Raw genomic sequence first — 22141 nt, 5'->3', positions numbered from 1 at the left:
TTTACATTTTCGGAAAGAGAGGGGTCAAAATGGATACCCATGACCCCGATTACGATGTTATTGCTTATATCTAGATTTCTTTCTTTCTTTTTTATTTTTTAGGTTTTTCAACTTTATGGCAAATAATCAAATATAGTCAAAATAGTAAAAAATGGTAAAATCTAAGAATATTAGGGAAAAAATTGCAAGATTTGAAGGGATGGTCACGAAGATTTGTTCTCGAGTTTTCAAAGAAAATATAATATAGATATATATCACAACCCCTTAAAAGTTTTCCATGTTTTTCTTAAATTAGAGTGGGAAAGTACTAAAAGAGAAAAGCACAGCTCTTTCGATAATTTTTTGTATTCGTTTTACATTTTTTTTGTATTCTGAAAATGTCCAAAAAATTTAAACAGAGAATGCGTATACATAGATTGTATACAAATTTTATGTAACTTATATAATTCATGCATGCAGATATATCGGAATCCTTCATAAACCAGTTAAATATTAAAAAAAAAAAACAAAAAAAACTAAGACAAAAGAAAACCTTCCAAATACCAAAAAAAAATGCCTTTCATTTCAGAAGGGTAATTTTTAAAAACCTAAAAACAAAAGGATAAAACCTGCCATTATTATAAAAAATTGACATTTAAATCCTTCGCTCCTATAAACTAAGCAATTTTAGAAATAACGTAAAAATACCAGAAGACTGAAGATTGTTCCGCTTTCGGTGTTCAATCAATGCATAAATATGTCCCATTTAGTCATTTTTTGGGGTTTCGTAAAAAAAAACCTGAGAAACACATACATGCAATAGGAGAACCGTCAATGGGACAGAAATATAGAAACCATTTTAGTTCTCCGGTTCTCCGACGGAGTATGGAGGGGGGAGATAGCTCATTTTCAGCAAATGCTTACTATGTGGAAGCATAATATCCCTTGCAATTATAGGACATTTGGACTTATCATGTTTTAAAAACATCAAATGACAATAGGGGGGGGGGGAGTTAATTTTACTATTGCAGATACAGATAAATTACCGTATTGCTTATGTATAGATTTACAGGTGGGATGATGAATTATATTTCGCGCTTAGAAAAAGCAACTGATAATGAATGTTTTTCAACTTTGATTTCAAATAACTACATCAAACAGTTTGTGGTAGCAATCATAGGCTGCGCAATCTCGCTGCCTAAGAAAAGAACGATGTTGGCACAATGTATTAATTATTTTAATTTTTTTTTTCTTTTGGCCAGGGCACTTTGTATCAAAGGTGTTGTCGTAGAAACTTCGAAAAGGGCTCATTCGATTGGAAATTGGAGTGACTTGTGCCCTTTTTAATAGTCGGAAGTAACTGGAAGTGACTGGAACACCACTTCCACGCCCACTATTTTCCCAAACACATCCAATCAAAATTTTGAGATAGTCATTTTGTTCAACGTAGTTGAAAGTTCTGAAAATTAGGTCTTTGAGGATGACAACACTCCCACAGCCCTCAGGGCAAGGGTTATAAGTTATGCCCTGGGGGCATATAAGGTTTTCATAGAAAGCGCTGACGTAGAAACTTCAAAAAAGGCTCATTCAGTTGGAAATTGAAAGGGCTTGTGCCCTTTTTAATATTAAAAGTGATTGGAGGGCAACTAACCCTCCTCTCATGCCCACAATTCCCTAAACTCATCCAATCAAAATTTTGAGATAGCCATTTTGTTCAACTTAGATGAAAGTTCTGGAAATTAGGTCTTTGAGGATGATAACCCCCTCACAGCCTTCAGGACAAGCCTTGTAAGTTATGCCCTGGGGGCATATAAGGTTTTTAAAGAAAGCGCTGTCGTAGAAACTTGAAAAAGGGCTCATTCAGTTGGAAATTGAAAGGGCTAGTGCTCTTCTTAAAAGTTGGAGGAAGGACACTAACCCCCCTCTCACGCCCACCATTTCCCCAAGCAAATCCAATCAAAATTTTGAGATAGGACTTGTGTTCAACGTATTTGAAATTTCTGGAAATTAGGTCTTTGAGGATGACAACTCCCCCCCCTTAAGCCCTCAGGGCAAGGGTTGTATGTTATGCCCTGGGAGCATATAAGGTTTTTATAGAAAGCGTTGTCGTAGAAACTTCAAAAGGGCTCATTCGATTGGAAATTGAAAGTGATTCAAAGGCAACTAACACAGCTTCCACGCCCACCATTTATTTAGACACATCCAATCAAAATTTCAAACACATCCACAAGGGTTGTAAGTTATGCCCTGGGGGCATATTATATATTTTCCACAAAATAAGTTTTCCCAAGAGAAGTAAAGAACTCCATTAAACCAAAAATTAGTAAAAATAAAACTTAATAATCTACCAAGCGTGAAACTACCACAAATCAATATCGATAAAAAAATAAAACCGAAAACGAACAGAAATTACAATAAATAACCGAGTCAAACTCAAAACGAGCAGAAATAAACATGAGTAAGGCTCAAAATCCTTATTCCTTCCCAAGACCAGAACATAATTTGCACTTTACTGAAAAAATACAAATGAATGTGCATTGTCAGTTTAATACACATATACTGATATTTATTAATCAAAATGTTAATATTATTTGATTTATTAAAGTTATAAAAGTAAAATCGTTTATATTTTTTTTCACTTTTTTTTACCACAAGAAAGATCAGGGACGTGTGTTTATTTGTTTTTTTTTTCCACGAGTAATCGCATCGAACCAATGGTCCTAAAATATCAAGAGGGGCTCATTCGGACATAAATTAAGTTTTTTTTAATTGCCTTTTTCAAATTGCCTTTTTCAATTGCCTTTTCAAATTGCCTTTTTTCAATTGCCTTTTCAAATTGCCTTTCATAAATTGCCTTTTTCAAGTGATTAAAAAAACTGGTGTGCAACTAGCCTCCCTATCACGCCAAAATTCCAAACTTTTGACATAATCATTTCGTTCAGCATAGTTGAAAGGCCCAATAACTAAGCCTTTGGGCATAATATGACCCCCCTCCCACAGCCCCTGGAGAAATACCTATAAGCCCTTTGTTTACGTCTAGCATTTGTTATTGATAAGTACAGAGACATTTCTCGGGTGGTGGGGTGGGAGAGGATTCTCTAATGGGTGAGATTTTCTATGGGGAATATTTTCCATGGGTGGGTAGTTTTTAGAGGTAATGTTTGCAGGGGAAATTTTACACGGGGGGAATTAGCCAGAATTCCTGAATGAAATTATTTCTATTTGTCTCGCATTTCGACTCAATTGTAGATGTGGAGATGTCCGGGGGGAATTGTCTTGGGGGAATTTTCAGCGGGGTTGAAATTGTCTGGAAGATTTTTCCGTGGGAGGGGGGAAGCAACCCTCCCACTGAGGGGATTTCCTTGAAAAGTTTGCAACAAAGGGGGGGGGGATTTTCGGTATGATTTGAAGCACGATCAGAAATTAAAATATTTTTAAAATGAAACTATGCTAAGGAGAATTTTTCAGGCAGTTTTGTCGGTCTAAGATAAGGGTTTATTCCAAAAACAACACAACGCAAAAAAACAAATGACCTTCCATAAGCTAACGCTTGTTCGGAATTATTAACCATCTTAAAATTAACACTTATAATAACATACTAAAAAAAAAGAGAAAAAGAAGAAAGAAAGAAAAAGAAAAAAAAGAAGAAAAAATGAAAATCTTACACTCACTCGGCTCCTGGTCGCAATAACCAAAAATCAATACTTCACATACTCCAAAACTTCCCGCCGCCATCCCATAAATAATAAATAAACAAAACAAAAAAAAATAAAAATATAGAGGAAAAACGGGAAAAACCGGTTCTGGGCAAACCTGAGAGTGACTCAACTATACCACCCATTAAACAAATTCATACACATTCATACCTATGGAGACAAAGGGTTTTAAGGTCCCGACTGAATTCACATAGATTCGCTGAACTTTTTAAAGAAACAGGCAAATTATTCCAGACAACTGGCCCCACATGCCGTATTGAAAAAAGCGATCTAGTACTAGTAACTTGAGGTGTCCGTATATCTCTAGCATGACGAGTAGGATAATTGTGTACATCATCACCAGAAATAAATAAATTTAAAAAACACTTGGGAACCAAATTAAAAAATACTTAAACATAAATAACCCATGGTAAAATTTCCCAAGACCTGACACAGGGATAATATTTAACTGTACATATTGGGATCTCACCGAGGTTCTTCGATTATCTCCGGGCAACACTCGCAGTGCCATATTTTGTATCACACGTAACTGCTGCAAATGCACTGAAAATGTGCTAGACCATATACTCACGCAATATACTAAATACGGGTGAACTAACGAAAAATAAATCAATCTCAAAATAGAATCATGGAAAATATTTTTTAACTTTCTCATCATTCCAACATTTCTTGCAATCTTACTACTAATAAAAGAAACATGACTTTTAAAACTAAGGCATTCATCCACAATAACACCAAGGTATCGTATAGTATTTGTACGCTTAATTACATAATTCTCCATTTGCAAATCCAGAACCCAAGGGTAAAAATTTGATGATCAACCACATATAATAAAACCTGATTTACTATGGTTTAACAAAAGCTTATTCACTCTCATCCACTTATCTATACCTAACATACCTCTTCTCATTATCTCTATTAAATCAGATTCAGTCTTTGCTGCGGCAGTAAAATGGGTATCATCTGCAAAACTAGGAATGATCACCCTACAATTAGAATGTGCACTATCTATCAAATCCAAAATAGAAAATCGTAAGTAATTGATACAAACCAATAATTAAAGCGGACCTAATACAGAACCCTGTGGAACACCATATTAAAACATTCTTTCACCAGACCTCACATTAGAAATTTCAACGCACTGGGTCCTACCTCTCAAAAAAGTTTCAAATAACTTCAACCCATTTCCTCTAATTCCACAATTTTCTAGCTTCATAATTAAAATTTCATGGTCAACTGAATCGAAAGCTTTAACAATATCTAAAAAAATAGACGCCACCTTAAACCCTTGGTCCAAAGCATCATGCACAAACGTCGTCAAAAATAAAACTGCCTGTTCGGTAGACATCCCCTTACGAAAACCGAACTGATTAGAATGGAAAAAGGAAATATTCTCCAAAAATTCAGATACTCTAGAATTAAAAAGTTTTTCTACTAGCCTAGAAATAACAGAAAGGAGGGATATCGGTCGATAATGATTTACATTTTTCCTATCACCCCCTTTAAACAAAGGTATTACTCTGGCACTTTTAAGACACTCCGGATATATACCACATTTAAAACTAGCATTAACCAGGTACAAAATTTGTTGCGATATCACAGGAAAAATTGACTTAAAAACCTTTGTTGTAAATAAAGTCTGACCCGGATGCACTGTTTCGCATACCTTTTACCACATCACACAATTCTTTTTCAGTAACCGGTCGCAAGTAAATAGAAACGTCACTACTTTCAGGCAAAAACTGAGCAAAATCACCAGCACTTGCATGCTGCTCAACAGACGACGCTAACCGGCCCCCTACACTAGAAAAGTGCTCACAAATACGTTGAGCAGTTTGGCGAATATTTTCACCATCAACAAGACTATTAGCAATTTCAGGCTTATTCGGTTTAATAACAGAATTTATAACATTCCAAGTCTTTCTCGGGTTACCCTCCGCATTTTTAAAACTATCACTCAGGTAATCTAACTTAGCTTTACAAAGTATACTATTCAACTTATTACTATACGCTTTATAAATATTTACATCGCTAATACTATTACTTAATGCGGACTTTTTATACAATTGCTGTCGCCTAGCTAGAGAAACTAGAATACTCTTCGTAACCCAAGGCTTCATCGGCGAATCAAAATACTTACGTTTCTTCCTAACTTGACTACAAGCAACTACCGTATCCTTAATCATCGAATACCAAAGTGTAAATTTATCATTCACATCCATATCATTACTATATAAGAAATCACAATTTTTTCCTCCAAGCTCATTTTTTAACTTCGGTACATTAATAACAGGAAAACAAGTTTTCGGTACTTCAGAACGCTCTGATCTTGACCGGTTCAAAAGAGAAGGAATAGATACCAACAGACCGAAATGATCCGAAACGTCGTTTACAATGACACTCGCACTATTATATCCAGTATTTAAGTAAATGTAGAAAACGGAATGTTGATACCAATAGATACATCAAAAGAATCAGATTTTAATGCTGATTTCAAATATATAAGTTTCATCAATTTTAGTCCTACATATCAAAAGTTATGTGCCTGAGAAAATTTGGCTTATTTTCGAAAAAAGATAGAAAGACCCCCTAAAAGCTGTAGAACCTTAATGAAAATCACACCATCATATTCAGCGTATCAGAGAACCCTACTGCGGAGGTTTCAAGCTCCTATCTACAAAAATGTGGAATTTTGCATTTTTTGCCAGAAGAAAGATCACGGATGCGTGTTTATTTGTTTGTTTTTTTTTGTTTTTTTTTTCCCAGGGGTGATCGTATCGACCCAGAGGTCCTAGAATATCATAGGAGGGCTTATTCAAACGAAAATTAAAAGTTCTAGTGCCCTTTTTAAGTAACCAAAAAAATGGAGGGCCACTAGGCCCCCTCTCATGGTCATTTTTTCCTAAAATCACCTGATCAAAATTTTGAGATAGCCATTTTGTTCAGCATCGTCAAAAATATAATAACCATGTCTCTTAGGATGACTTAATCCCCTGAAGTCCCCGGGGGAGGGCTGAAAGTTATGAGCTTTACCCAATGTTAAAATACAGTATTAGTTATTGGGAAGTATACAGACGTTTTCAGAGGGGATTTTTTCTGGTAGTGGGGGGGATTGGGTCGGGGGTATTGTGGGAGGATCTTACCATGAAGGAAGTGTTCATGGGAGAAGGGACATTGCTATGAAGGGGGTGCCGGATTTCCCAGCATTATTAAAAAAAAGATTAGAAATTATATATATATATAAAAAAAAACAAGTTTTTTAACTGAAAGTAAGGAGTAACATCAAAACTTAAAACGATAGAAAACATTACGTATATGATTGGGTTCATCCCCTAGTCAATACCTCGCTCTTTAAGCTAAAGATTATTTAGTAAGTTCATAAGAGCTATTTATTCTAATTAACGGCATTTGTGATTAAGGGGTCATTTTTAAAGAATTGGAACAAAATTCGAACTTTAGCTTAAAGAGCAAGGTATTGAATAGAGGGCGAACCCTCTAATATACGTATTAAAAATAATAGAATATAGAAGTTCGTTACGTAAGTTAATTCGTAAGTTACGTATATTTAACCAAATAAAAGTAAAATTAATATTCAATTTTTTTTTAATTATTCATGTACGGTGAGCCAAAATAAAAACCTGCATTAATTACAAAACGTTCAAAAATTAAATAAAAAAACAATTTTTTTTAACTGAAAGTAAGGAACGACGTTTAAACTTAAAACGAACAGAAATTATTCCGTATATGAAAGGGGCCGTCCCCTCCTCAACGCCTCTCTCTTTACGCTAAAGTTTGACTTTCACACAACTCTATTTTTTTTAATAATTAAAAACTTTAGCGTAACGAGCGAGGCATTGAGGAGGGGACAGCCCCTTTCATATACGTAATAATTTCTGTTCGTTTTAAGTTTTAACGTCGTTCCTTACTTTCAGTTAAAAAACTTGTTTTTTTCATTTAATCATACCCCCCCCCCTTTGTTGCAATATTTTCAAGAAAATCCCCTCAGTGGGGGGGGGGGTGCTTCCCCCCCCCTCCCACGGAAAAATCTTCCAGATAATTACATTCCCGCTGGAAATTCCCTCCGGACATCTCCACATCTACAATTGAGTCGAAATGCGAGACAAATAAAAAGAATTTTATACAGAAATTCTGGCTAATTCCCCCAGTGTAAAATTTCCCCTGGAAACATAACCTCCAAAACTACCCACCCATGGAAAATATTCCCCATAGATCCCCATAGATAAATCTCACCCATTAGAGAATTCTCTCCCACCCCACCACCCGAGAAATGTCTATGTACTTATCAATTACAAATGCTAGACGTAAACAAAGGGCTTATAGGTATGTCTCCAGGGGCTTGGGGGGGGGGGGGGGTCATATTATGCCAAAAGGCTTAGTTATTGGACCTTTTAACTATGCTGAACGAAATTACTACGTCGCAAGTTGGAAATTTTGGCGTGTTTCGGTTACCATTGAGCCGGGTCGCGCCTTACTTACAGTTCGTTACCACGAACTGTTTGATTTGAAAGATGATCAGAAATTAAAATATTTTTAAAATGAAAGTATGCTAAAGAGAATTTTTCAGGCAGTTTTTTCAACAATAAATTTTCCGTGGGGAATTTTCTGCGAGGATGGAAATGTCCTGGGGAGTTTTCCGAGAGGGGAAGGGTATTTTACTTGGGAGGAACTTTCCATAGAGGAATTCTCCATACAGGGGGAGCCAGATTCCTAAGTATTATTTAAAAAACATCAGAAAATAACGATTTTTTTTCAACTGAAAGTAAGGAGCAACGTTAAAACTTAAAACGGACTGAAATAATCCGTATACGAGGAGTGTTGCCACCTCCTCAATACCTTGCTCTTTAAGCTAAATTTTAATTTTTGTCCAATTCTTTAAGAACAAATAATTAAACCACAGGAAGATTTTAATTAGAAAAAATTAAAGAATAAATTAAATTTAATAGATTAAATTAAGAGTTTAATTAAAGCTTTTTTTTAAAAGTGCTAGAAACTAAAGATAATTTACAATGATCTCTTAGTAATTTTTTTTACGTTTCACATTATTACTGTTTTTTTTTTAATTTTATATATTACTTCATAATAAGCTCTGTCTGCTCGACTTTATTTCTGCTCGTCTCAGATCTTAATGTAAATATTTATTTTACCTATAGTCGTTTTCAAGGCACTTTCAACGATATAGAACACCTGGTACTATTGTATGGATCATTCACTTCTCGGAGCTATTATTTATCTTCGAGACTATGAAATAGCTACATATATACAATTGCCCTTCTACCCCCTTGATCTTTAAAAACACCTTTTTTTTTGGTATTTTCATTAAAAGATTAAAGAGAAAAAATTAGGCTCCTCCCGTATATTTCGAAAAGTTTCTTTTTTGTATCTTCATGCGAGAATCGAAGAAATCCTTCCCTCTTTACATTTTCATGAAGTAGCACCACTGTCACCAACTTTGGTTAATTTAGGGGGTATTTAGCTTTAAGAAGCAGCAAACAGATAACATAGAAGGTTGTCACGTCCTGCTCGTAATTTTTATGCTGAATGGTTAAGTTCTGTGATATAACGTATACCAACCATGCAACCATGATATATCTACAATCTTTAAGTGATGCAAAACCGAATAAGCAATTCTAATCCTAATAATGGATATAAGCTTCTGAAGGAAATAAGTGTCGTATCTGTATTTACTAATCTGTTTCACCTATAAATAAAATAAAGTAGAAAGGGGAAACAAGCAAACTTATATAACATAAACTAGAAGAAACAAAAAATTATCTTTTCTGTTTCGTTCATGAAGGTATTGTTGGAAACTTTATGACACCCTATTAACTATAAGCAAAATGCCAGTTCTTCTTGTAATTTACCTTTCTTAATATGATTACTTTACCAGCTAATCTTAACTAGTCAGCCATGAGTCACCATTCTCGACTGGTCTCAGCTGCTTAAGACGGATCATCAGTTTGTTTGATTTTTTTGTAGTTAATCCATTACCCAATAGTTATAGGCAGCTGCGATTAAAATGCGACGAGCACTAGTCTCATGCCAAAAAAAAGGCAGCTGCTATCACTCATCTCATTCCTTGCTTCGGGCAGCAGCTGTGTCAAGCGTAAAACCAAGAAATTTCTAATTAATTCCGTTTTATACATACTCGGCGATTAATATATATATATATATATATATATATATATATATATATATATATATATATATATATATATATATATATATATATATATATATATATATATATATAAGTTCTTTTGTATTTACTGTGTACGCTTTTTCCCGTTTCTAGCTAAGGTGATAAAAAATATAAGGTAAAAATTGGTGTAACTAGAGAAAGTTTTATTCCTATTTCCACTTTAGCACGAAGGTTACAAAAGGACAAACGAATGTACTTTTTAGTTATTCAGAACACATTCAAGAATTTTGACCTGCGGATTTGTAAAAACTAGTTTCATATCGGTTTCATACTTGGGTAAATAGAACTTATATATTGGAATATATATTTGCACATCAGGGAGTTGGGGTAAAGTATTTGGACAGCATGAAGTTAGAAAGCGATACCCCGCTTCCCTAACGTACAAACATATGCAACCGTCATTTGTTATAGGTTACACTCACGCTACATAGTCCCCTGCTCAGATCCGACTGCTCAGATCCGGCATTAACTTTTTGGAGCGATCCCAATTCCGAGATTTTATTTCCACCTGATAGTCTAAGATACTTATCTATGGTGATCTCCATATTTTTCGGTTATCTTAAGCTTTAGGCTATAAGCATTAACCATACAACAATAGCCTATATCTATTTAAACTTGGAAGTAGGCAAGTCTACCATTGGGCTACGTCCTACGTAATATTTTCTTGGTTGTGACGTCATTCACTTATTTATTTACTTGCAGACGAATTTAAGGGACTATCATTTTTCTGTTGAGGATTGCATACTGCAATATCTCTAGCCTCACTGCCTGAAATAGCTTTAGAAAGGAGAATTGATGGGTCTTGTCCAATAGGACGATCTCCCAAGGCGGGGAAACTTTCTGTCCACCCCTTCCCAGTACAGCTGAGGACAGCGAGAAACAGGGAGACACACCAAAAAAGCCGTTATCTGATGAGAAACCCCCAGGTCGGGTAACCCTGCTGATAAATGGGTATTCGTCGGGTAAGAGTACCAAGGACATCAAACTCCACCTTCAAACGAAAACTGTGCCATCTTAAGTCGTTTTGTGCTGTATGTTTTTAGATTATCTTTTGCTGATTATTCACCTACGTTTTGTTGCCTTTTTAAAACAGCAACCCCTGCTAACACAAACTACATAATGAGGACTTTTTAATTACAAATTGAACTTACAATTTTTTTTTAATTTTAAAAGATATATATGTCTGGGCAAGTTCCAATTTAGCCTATTAAAAAAAAAACAAGTTCCTTGGTACTGTAAGTAAGTAGGCATTGAATATAATATTCAGTCTAGTGCACACAATTTGATGTGTTTTTCTTTGTATTAAGTAAAAAAAAAAAAAAACGACAGAAAATCAACCTGCAATGACGTCAGGATCTTTCTTTTCATTATGTCTCATTTCTATGTTACAGAGATCATGTTACCCTGTCATCACGTTACGATCAAAGCAGGAACAGAAACTTCAAGCCTGCCTTAGCAAGGCTAGGTTCTATTCACGCAGGCAGCCTAAGCTAAAGCGAGGCACCTCAGATGACTTAGCTTATTCTATATTTCACCATGCCGTTGATATTCTTTCTTAATATGTGTGGCGTGCAACGCGTGTTGTGTATACAATACGTCCATACAGTACAATGTGTCCATGCATCCAAACATACGTCCACACATACAACTTGTGGCATGCTCTCTTTACACGAAAAAAGTACCTGAACTATTAAAGATAGAAAGTATATGATCAAGTGTGTGTTTCTGAGTGGGTGCGCACACTTAATTAAAAGCTAAACCAGTAACGCCAGAAACGTAAAATTGACGTCATTATATTAAGCACCAGAGTAAATTCATACTTTGGCTTTTAACTATCTTATCTTTGACTTGAGAGACATTTAAGTTGGTGCAATTTAATTTTAGTCTTATTCTTCAATAAATAACCTAAATTTCCACCCTGCTTTCTCCATCTTTTTCTGAATAAACACATATCATATTTGTGAACCGTTTGACAATACAATGTGAATTAAGGCTTAAATCGGATTTGAAACATACTATCTATATCATGAAGGGCGCAGAAAATACTGGGAAACAAACTTTGCCTTCAAAATGGACATGGTTCTTTCGCATAGCAACCGGCCAAGACCGCAACTGGGCAGCCACTCTCAAGGCAATTGACTCATTTGAGACAGAAGAAGACTTCTGGGATTTGTTCAATTTCGCAATCAAGAAGCCCAGCGAACTTGAACTACCTCGCCTACCAATTAACTATAGTATTTTCAGAAAAAGAATATTGCCAAAATGGGAAGATCCCGCCAATGAAAACGGGGGCACGTTAAAATTTGAGATTACGAAAGCGGCGATTGCACAACGAGAGCTAGGCGTCGAAGTCATTAACAGGCTATGGAGTACACTCATAGAGCATGTGATCAAGGAACAATTTGGTAAATATAGTGAAAAAATTAATGGTGTTGAATTCGCAATCCGTTGTAAAACCTACAAATTCATGATTTGGATTAGTGAACGGGACGAACAATCCATTAGAATTTTGGAAAAAGAAATAAAAAAAGTTACTGATAGTATCTTTCAAACTACTTTCACTTTTGATGGACACGATGCCGCACTTAAGCCTAAAGTCAAGTCTATAGCGGATGGGTCACGAAGGTGACAGTCATTCCTCTTTGTTTCAACGAAAATCAGATAAATTTCCTCAGGCTCGAAGCGTTTAATATGTAACATTATTAAATTTATGTATTCGGAATCAACCTAAACAGCCAATTTTTTATGCATTTATTGTTATCGAAGTTCTTTTGTTTAGGGTTTTGGTTACTATTGGGCTGAGCCACACCTTGCTTACAGTTTTTTACCACAGACAGGTTGATTCTGCACTATATATTCTACTTCAACTTTAGAATATGGGAATAGAATTCCGGAATTACTTTTTTTCTTCATTCTTTTGTTTGTCTTAATTTCCCTTTGGCTGCTCAATTTTACATGTAGGGATATATTTCTGGAGATAATTTTCCGCGGTGGGATTTTCCCGAGAAATACGCCTGAGCCTAAAATTCCTGTATATAAGTCTACTTTTTCTATGCGGATGCAACTCGACACCCTAAAATAAGCATCAAAGATCAATGCATTAGCATTTTGGAAAACGAAATAAAGAAAGTTACTGATAGTATCTTTCAAACTACTTTCATTTTTGATGGACACGGCTCCGCACTTGGGCTGAAAGTCAGCAGATGTTCAGCAGATGTACCATCTGCTGTACCATCAGCAAATGGTACAGCGAATGGGTGGCGAGATTGACAGTCATTCCTCTTCCTTTCAACGAAAACTGCTTAGAACTTTAAGTTATTTGTTATACTAATCAAACATATTGCCGGTTAGTCATTTGGCCAGGCAATATCAGTCAGTCATTGTGTAAATTGTCAGTCATACTGACAATTAAAACTGACATACTGACAATTTATATTAAAAGAAATAGTATATTTACCTCTTTAATTATGAAAAAGTCTGCTTCCGATATTTCAAAGTGTCCTGTTTTAGAAGTTCCACCAGCAAAATAATTCAGTACCTCATTGATTGGAATTCGAGCTTCTGTACACCATTTCTCAAGTATCTCTTTTCTTTGACTGAGATGGAAGTTCGATAAATAATAGACGAAAGCTGAAGCAATGGTGGATTTTTCAACGACATGGACCGATTCTTGATTTATTGATTCCAACTGTAACAAGAAAATGTTTGTTTTTAATTAGTCATTCTTTTAAACAATGGTGTTTTGGTGGTCATTTCTCGAGTGTCTCTTTTTGTTGACTGAAGTTAAAGCTAGACAAGATAATAAATTTAATTCTGAATCCATGGTGGCCTTTTCAGTGATATGATCGACTAGTTTCAGCTGTAATAGAACATTTTTTTTTTTCAATTTGACTGATACAATAAAACACTTTTGTGGCATTTTCAGTGACAATTTGACTCCATTTAACAACTAGTGTTGTAATAAGAATTTCTTCATTTTGTATTAATGAATATAAAAAGGCAGTTTTTTTGGATGGGGTTTGTTAACAAACCCAATGGGGTTGGCAACAAAAATCGACTCTTCAATTAATAATTAATCAATTAATAATTCAAGTAATAAGAAAGTTGACGTAGTGCATATATTAATAAAAAATTATAAAAATAAAGAGGTATATTAAAACTTAAAACAAACTGAAATTAACCAAGGAAGACAGACCTAACCGTCAAGGATAACACAAATTTAAAATGAACTGAAATTAACGAAGGAAGACAAGCCTAACCCGTCAAGGGTAACACAAATTTGGGTTACCCCTCGAAGACTACTCTAACTCTTGAGTGTTGTTTGTACTCTAGTAATAGTAAAATATATATCATATCCATTTAAGATCCTATGCTAATGAGGTACACATTTTACAATTTGAAATTTAGTTCTAAACTACTTTAGTGACAGATAATTTTATATGGTTGAATAATGTAGCTTAAAAGTAGGCTAAGAATTAGCCCCAAAAAGTGATACAGAAATATTTTTTTACTATTGGGTTTAGCCAATTTAATTCTTCACTAAATATACGCAGAGTGTGGCCCACTTGACCACGTGGTCTCTTGCTGGGACAGTAAGGTTGATAGGACACACAGGCTTCCTCATATGATTTATGTATAGTTTATTATCTATGAATTTCTAAAGTGAGCAAAAAATATTAACAGAGCAATTTGGAACTTTTAAGTTCTGTTAAAGTATCGTTTTTTTTCAAAGCAAGATTTTGACCAGTTTTGAAGACAAAAACAAACAATTTTGGTACAAAAACCTCCAAATTGCAACTATTTCTGCAATTGAAAAAAGAAGTTTAACACATTGGAGACAACACTAGTGTTGTCTATAGTAATTAGGCGTGGCGATAGGGGAACGCTCTACAGATATGTAGGGTACCTTCATAGAAGGCACGGACCAAAGGGGGACCTTTTCCCTGGGGGTCCATAATAGAAACTGGGGCACCCTCGCCCGGGGTCATAAATACAGGAGGAGGAAGAAGGCCCCTCAAATGTAAACTCAAAAGGGTCCACTGGTTTGTCCACAAGTCCCATGAGTTACAAACCTTCTCCGAGTAATGGGTTAAATTGCATGGTGATGCAGAACACCATCGCGGGAGGATCCTCTATAGAAGGACAACTGCGGCAGGGCGTAAGATCCAGATCAATGGACAACGGCCTCTGCAAAGGGCTGCCTCGACCTTTTCGGGGTACCTGCAAGACTGGGGACCTTGCGATCAACTCTATTCCCACTTGAGAAGTGGCGCCCCTCGAGGAAATTATAGCCTAGTAAACGACACAGTATTCGCACGAAATTCTTACTAATGGATAATTCTTCTGGGCTTGGTATGTTTTGACGGGTGTCTTCGCGCTGAAAAACCTCTTCCTATCTAATTTATCTATTATGGGCTGCCTTCCTGTAGTAGAATAATATTTGTAGGCATGAATATATAATGAGTCGGAGGCAATAGGCTTGAGACTGTCTGTGCAGGATTTCGACTCTTGTTGATAGAAGAGCATCGCCAAGTGCTGAAAACCATGTTGTGACCAAGATGGGCCCGGGATTGCACAAAGCCTCCATTCATGGAGGTCTCAGGGACTTCTTGCTGTCCGGTTCTAAGCCGGCTTAAGCAGTTTGGTGTAGACTTGAAAAGATATGTGATCCCCGTCCTGCACTGGTATCTGGGATCATTGTTTTTCATGAGGCCAAAATAATTTCAATGACTTGAAGAACATTAAAATTGGAACTTTGAATCTCACGAAGTTAAAAAATGACTGTTATGTCCAGATTTTGACTTGCTAATTCAGACGATTCAAACTGAACTTCCTGAGTCCTACAGGGACTTATATCCCAAGAATTAGAAGCATGACATTAGGTGATATAGAATTTGTTTACTCAGGAAGGAAGGATGGGCTACATAGACAGGGAGTAGGGCTCATGATGAATAAGGAAGCTGCTAAGTCTTATTTAGGCTGGGAAGGTATTAATAATAGAATACTAATTGCTCATTTTATGACTAAGAATTTCAGGGTATCAGTTATAGTAGTATAACTACTATAACCACGGAATCAAATGGGGAGGAAAAAGTATCCTGGATTTGGATTATGCTGATGATTTAAGCATCCTAGATGAAAGTGTTAGCAAAATGAATGAAGTTTTAGAGGTTTTACGAGTTCAGGGTGCTAAAATTGGTTTGAAAATTAATGTTAGGAAGATTAAGTCTCTAAAGCTAGGAATAAGTGAAGATGAAAAGGTGACGTTGGGTAATGAAAAGATTAATCAGGTGGGCAGCTTCACTTACCTTGGTAGTATTATTAGTAACGATGGTGGAAGCAGTGAAGGTGTTAAAAGTAGAATAGCCAACGCTCAGAGCGTTTTTAACAATTAAAAAATACACAGTTTTCACAGTTTGGAAGAAAAGGAAGATAAGTCTGCAAACCAAGATTAGAATATTAGAAGCTACAGTGATGACAGCGGTCAAATATGGGTCTGAAGCATGGGTGCTCCAAAAAGCAGATGAAGATTTGCTAGATATTTTCCAGAGAAATTGCCTACGGATTGTTCTGGGTACCCAGCCGACTGACCGTATTTCAAACAGTAGGCTGGACGAAAAATGGGGTTCAATACCGCTCTCTAGGGCTATAGTGAAAGAAAGATTGAGGTGGCTAGGGCACGTTGTGCGGATGAAGGATGACAGATTGCCGAAGATTGTTCTTTTCGGCCAACCTTCTAGGGCTAAACGGAAATTAGGTCGTCCCCGTCTTGGGTTGGGGGACGTCATAAAGAAAGATTTAAAGGAAATGGGACCTTCGTGGGCGGGTGTAAAAAGGGAGGCTTTGAATAGATTGGGGTGGAGGAGGAGCGTGCGTAGCTGCGTTGGCCTCAGGCGGCTCGGTGCTGCGGTGAATTGTTAGTAGTAGTAGTAGTTTTTTTTATTTAGAACAAATTTACATGGAAAGAGTTTGTTACAAGGTATAAAAAAAATTATCGAAGTACAACCAGCCACCCTCAGATTTTTCAGATAACCCCCCCCCCCCAAAAAAAAAAACACCTGATCAAAATTTAGAGATTACTATTTTCTTATAAATAGTCAAAAGGCCCAATAACTGTGTCTCAAGGGATGGACGTAACCCCATCCGTCCTCCAGTTATGCATTGTAAATTATGTAATTTGGTCATCGTTTCCATATTAGATATTTATGGGGAACGGTAGGAATGTTGAATCCTGGGTGTGTTAGAGATTAATTTAAAAATTCCGAAAATGAAGTTTGCAGAGAAAATTAAAGAGCAATGTTAAAAATTCCAACGAGCATAAATAAATTCCTACACTGCTTAAGAAACAACCGGAAATTACAATCATAGAATGAATGAAAACAATCAAAATGATCAGAACATAAAATAAAAACTACATCAAACATATAAATAGCAGATATTAGTGTAGATGATAATTAGAGCCGAAACCATGTATGAACTAAAAACAATGCTCAAGTCAAACTTCAATAAACAGAATGTAGTACAACAAGAGCTTGGCTACTATCCCCCCCCCCTATAATTCTAACCTTTTCTCAAGTCAATTGTGTCATTTGCACTTTTTTAAAAACAAAACATATTCATAATATTTTTTTTATTGTAACATTGAAAAATAAACAAAATACTGTTAACTAGAATCTTGAATTTACGAGATTTATGGGAATTAAGACTGTTCCGAAATTATAATACTGCCCAAAAATAATTAAAAATTTTTAACAGACGCAAGAAATGTCTTTGAAAAGCGAGGCTTTCGGGTATAAATAAACCTAAGATGGGGGTCAAGGAGGCAAAGGGTAATTATGATGTCCTTGGTATTTTAGCTATGTCCTTGGTCTTAGGCAAGAATATCTAGCAACTATGTTCACTATGTTGGCAGTGCAATATGAAGTACTTTCAGTCATATTTTATATATAATTCATCCTTTTAAATGTTCAGTTGATTGGTTCAGTGTTCAAAATTGACTTTAAAACTTCCGAAAAATAAGTTTTCTAAAGAAAAGTAAAGAGCCATATCAAAATTTAAGATGAGCAGAAATAAACACATATCATATTCATAATTCAAGCTTAAAATGACCAGAAAGTACTTCTAAAGAATAAATGAAATCCAAAACAAAGAGAAATTAAAGTAATTAAAAACGTCAAATGTGAAGATAATAACATATACTACTATAGACGAACAATTAAATCTTAAAACAGGTAAAAACTAAAATGAATACTCAAGTCTAGCTGAAAACGAACAAATATTACTACAAACAGGAGTTTGGCTACTGTCCTCTCCCTTATCTCTTAGCCTACTTAAATGTGTTTCTTATTATTAACATTTTATTTCAAAACGTATGTATTTTCAAAAGTTTGGTTTAATTTTGTAAGACAATAAAGAACGATTGCCCAATTAACAATCAAAATAAAAAAGTGAAACTAATTAGTTAAATTTTACAAAGCTTTTTGCCGATAAAGATTCAACATTAACAGTCTGTTGGTTTACAGCGATAACTATACCTTCATAGAAAATACCTTCATAGAAAAAACCTTTATAGAAAATAGGCCTACTTTCATAGAAAATACCTTCATTTTTTTTTTACTTTTTTTTAAACGTTTATGGTCGTGTAGGTTTTTACCTAACAAAAAAAAGAAAAGAAAAACTAAATTTTATATTTTCAGTCTGTTAAGGGAATCAAATTTCTATAGCCTTTCCCCAAGGAACAATATTTTAAGATTGAAACAAGAATCGTCAAGAGTAGCTGAGTGATAAGCACTCAGCTATATTTTTGTCCAAGTGATGTCTGATGCTCCTGTAACAACAAAGCTGAGAGATAGACCCTGATGCTGATTAAAAAAAAAAAAAAACAAGATTTTTCGACTGAAAGTAAGGAGCAACATTAAAAATTAAGACGAACAGAAATTACTACGTATATGAATAGGGGCGCCCCCCTCTTCAACACCTCGCTCTTTACGCAAAAGTTTTTTTTTATTAAGTTTAAAAAAGCGTCTTATTGTTCTAATTAACCGGCCCTTGTGTTTCAGGAGTCATTCTTAAAGATTTGGTACAAAATTCAAAATTTAGCTTAAAGAGCGCGGTGTCGAGGGGGGGGGGGCAACCCCCTTCATATACATAGTAAATTTTGTTAGTTTTGAGTTTTAATGTTGCTTTTTATTTTCAGTTGAAAAAAACTTGTTTTTTTTATTTAATTTCTGATCGTTTTTTAAATAATGCCAGGAAATCTGGCCCAACCTCCACAGAAAAACCCCCTCCCCACGGAAATATCCTCTAGGGAACTCAATCCCGGTGAAAATTTACCCCGGACAATTACTATTAACCACTCTGTGCGTAAAATTGAGACAGAAAAGAGAAAGCAAGACCTATAAAAAGAATTCTGTTCAGGAATTCTGGCAAATTCCCGTAGTATATAATTTTCCATGACAAGTTCTCTCCCTGGAAAATTCCCTCACCTTAAAAATTCCCCCGTGGAAAAACCCCCACAGAAAATCCCCCTCCCCACCCGAAAATGTCTGCATGCATCCCAATAACAAAAACTATGCGTAAACACTGGACAAATTTTGTAACTTAAAGACCTTTCCCTTAGGGCTTTGGGGGGGGGGGAGGGGTCATGTTATACCCAAAGGTAAATTTTTGATAGGATAATTTTGGGTAAAAAAGGAGTGGGGAGGGGGCCTAGTTGCCCTCCAATTTTTTGCTGAGTTAAAATGGGCACTAGAGCTTTTCTTTTCCGTTCGAATGAGCCCTCTCCTGATATCTTAGGACCACTGGGTCGATACGATCACCCCTGCAAAAAAAACAACAAAGAAACACGCATCCGTGATCTTTCTTCCGACAAAAATACGAATTTCTACTTTTTTGCAGATAGGAATTTAGAACTTCTACAGTAGGGTTTTCTGATACGCTGAATCTGATAGTGTGATTTTCATTAAGATCACTTGACTTTTAGGGGTTGTTATCCCCTTTTTTGAAAATTCAGAAAAAAAAATTTAGGCTCGTAACCTTTGATGGGTAAAACTAAACTTAATTAAATTTATATATTTGAAATCATCATAAAAAGCCAATTCTTTTGATATATCTATTGGTATCAAAATTCCGTTTTTTAGAGTTTCGGTTACTATTGAGCCGGGTCGCTCCTTACTTACAGTTCGTTACCACAAACTGTTTGATTTGGAAATTTTTTTATTTGAATTAATTACACTAATCAATATTTAGATTAGATAAGGCTGCCTTATAAATAAGAATTTTAATTTTTGTAAATTCTACTTTTTCAGTCCAGTAGGAATTTCAAATCCAACAGAACATTGCGGTCTTCAGCTATGGTAAAGGTAAAAGCGTAGATTTGAAAGTCATTCTATTAAATTACATAAATTTTACACATATGTCCAACCCGCCTTCTTCAATCTCATTTAATTCTTAAGAAATTTGGATTGCTCACGATTTTTTTTGTTTTTCCTTTTTAGTAGGTGATACCCTATTTGATTTTGAAATTGTGAAATCAAAACATATTTTTCACTTTTGCTTCTCTCCTGAAAAATTTACATTATATAAAATACCACCGTTTTAATTACCATGTTCCTCAGTGGCGTTATTTAGTCAAAATCCTGGGGACGGGGGGGGGGGGAGGTAAAGTTGGAGGCAGTTTTTCCAACTCAAGTGAAAACGACAGCGAACACTGAAAAATGAGCCATATAGGACTACAAAGTTAAAGATATACTAAAGAAAACTGAACTGTTTCTGTGGATGCTTCAATTATAGAGGCTTATCTTAGCTTTGACAAGATTTTTGAAGAAACTAAATTTTAGCGGGGAGGTAAACAACACCCTGGGGGGCAAACCTTGGTCTGGGGGAGGGGTGGCTGCCCCCTCCCGCCCTTTAACAATTTGCTCCCTTGATGTTCATATTTACTGGACCATTTTTTTAAAAAGCAAGCAATAAGAAACATTTTCTATACGAAAAAAGCTCTTCGATTATAGGAGGTTGGTCTTTTGCCGCCTTGTCTTGACAGTTGTTTTATGTCTTATTTAAATTTAACATTTTATACACATACTGGAATAAGCGTAAGACTGTTTCTAATAAACATAAGACTCTTTCTAATTAAATTATTGTAAGCAGTTTTGAGCCAGGTAATTTGTATTTCACAGTTTAAACATACAACATTCGGAGATCTACCCTCCGGAGAACATTTGGAGAACACTGCTAAGTGGATGATCTTTGACTTCCTACTAAAACATCTAACTGTTTTACAGTACTAAAGGCATTAATATAAAACATATCTTTCCCCCGAATCTACTCATACCTGCAATTTTTTGGATTTTTGGAGTCATTTATCTTCAGTGAAGTGACAGTGAAATATGAAAAATGAGCTATATAGTACCATAAAAGCGAATATATACTAAAGAAAACAGATCTGTTTCTCTAGATGCTTGCATTATGTAGCTCTATCTTAGTTTTGACAAGATTTTTGAAGACGCTAAATTTCAGCTGTGGGGGGGGGGGCTGGAGTCTGGGTAATAGTCCCCCAACCACTTTACCATAGAAAATTACGCCCCTGAACTGCATATAGAGACCTTTTCCATTAAAAATTGAATTTCTGACTTATGCCATTTCGCAAGCATTCACTTTATCAGTGGAAACAATTCGACTTTTATTTTCACTGTCCTTGGTACATAACGGTGATAGTCAACTTTGTTGCTTACGTTTCATGAGGTAAACAAAGCTTGTGTAGGTGAAATTACCACTCTAAAATAATTCGCTAGAAAAGATACCCTTAGTATTTTTCTAAAGGCGCAAAGCAATTTGTTAAGAAAAGTCAGATACACCTTTTAGCCTTAGGCATGAAAATGTATTCGTATTCAATATAAATTTAGGACAATACCTCTGTTTTCCACCGGTGATATTCATTTTCCAAAGCAGCAAAGAGTGCCTCTGACGACTGAATTTCATCCATTGCAATTTTCATGTCTATTTCAAGCGACGCTGCTGAGCGCGTTGCTACGTTTAGCTTTTCTTGTAGTTCAGCAACAGTTGCGTCAACATTATTTAGGCCATCTTCTAGGATTGACATTTGAGATTCTGATAGTTCCAAATTTCTAAGTCAAAATCAAATAATACCAATCGTTATCGAAAGAAGTAGTAATCTAATGCACTGGATTTTTGTTTAAAAATTGGTATACCACCATTTTCCAGTGTG

General features: G+C 35.5%; 1 protein-coding gene across 1 annotated transcript in view; it reads right to left on the bottom strand.

Annotated features, from left to right (window-relative positions):
- The window catches only part of LOC148949097 (cytoplasmic dynein 2 heavy chain 1-like), a 336505-nt gene that overhangs the window by 240435 nt on the left and 73929 nt on the right, over window positions 1-22141 (bottom strand). The window contains exons 4-5 of the mRNA XM_089092625.1: window positions 21827-22040; window positions 13373-13603 (exon numbers count right to left, since the gene is read on the bottom strand). Coding sequence (XP_088948751.1) covers window positions 13373-13603; window positions 21827-22040 — 445 coding nt within the window. The remainder of the gene's footprint in view (window positions 1-13372; window positions 13604-21826; window positions 22041-22141) is intronic.

Source organism: Artemia sp. Qi Xiang Cuo, chromosome 8 (assembly GCF_049724085.1).
Source record: "Artemia sp. Qi Xiang Cuo chromosome 8, ASM4972408v1, whole genome shotgun sequence".
Lineage (NCBI taxonomy): Eukaryota > Metazoa > Arthropoda > Branchiopoda > Anostraca > Artemiidae > Artemia > Artemia sp. Qi Xiang Cuo.
The sequence above is the reverse complement of the archived record's forward strand: the minus strand, read 5'-3'. Positions and strand labels throughout refer to the sequence as shown.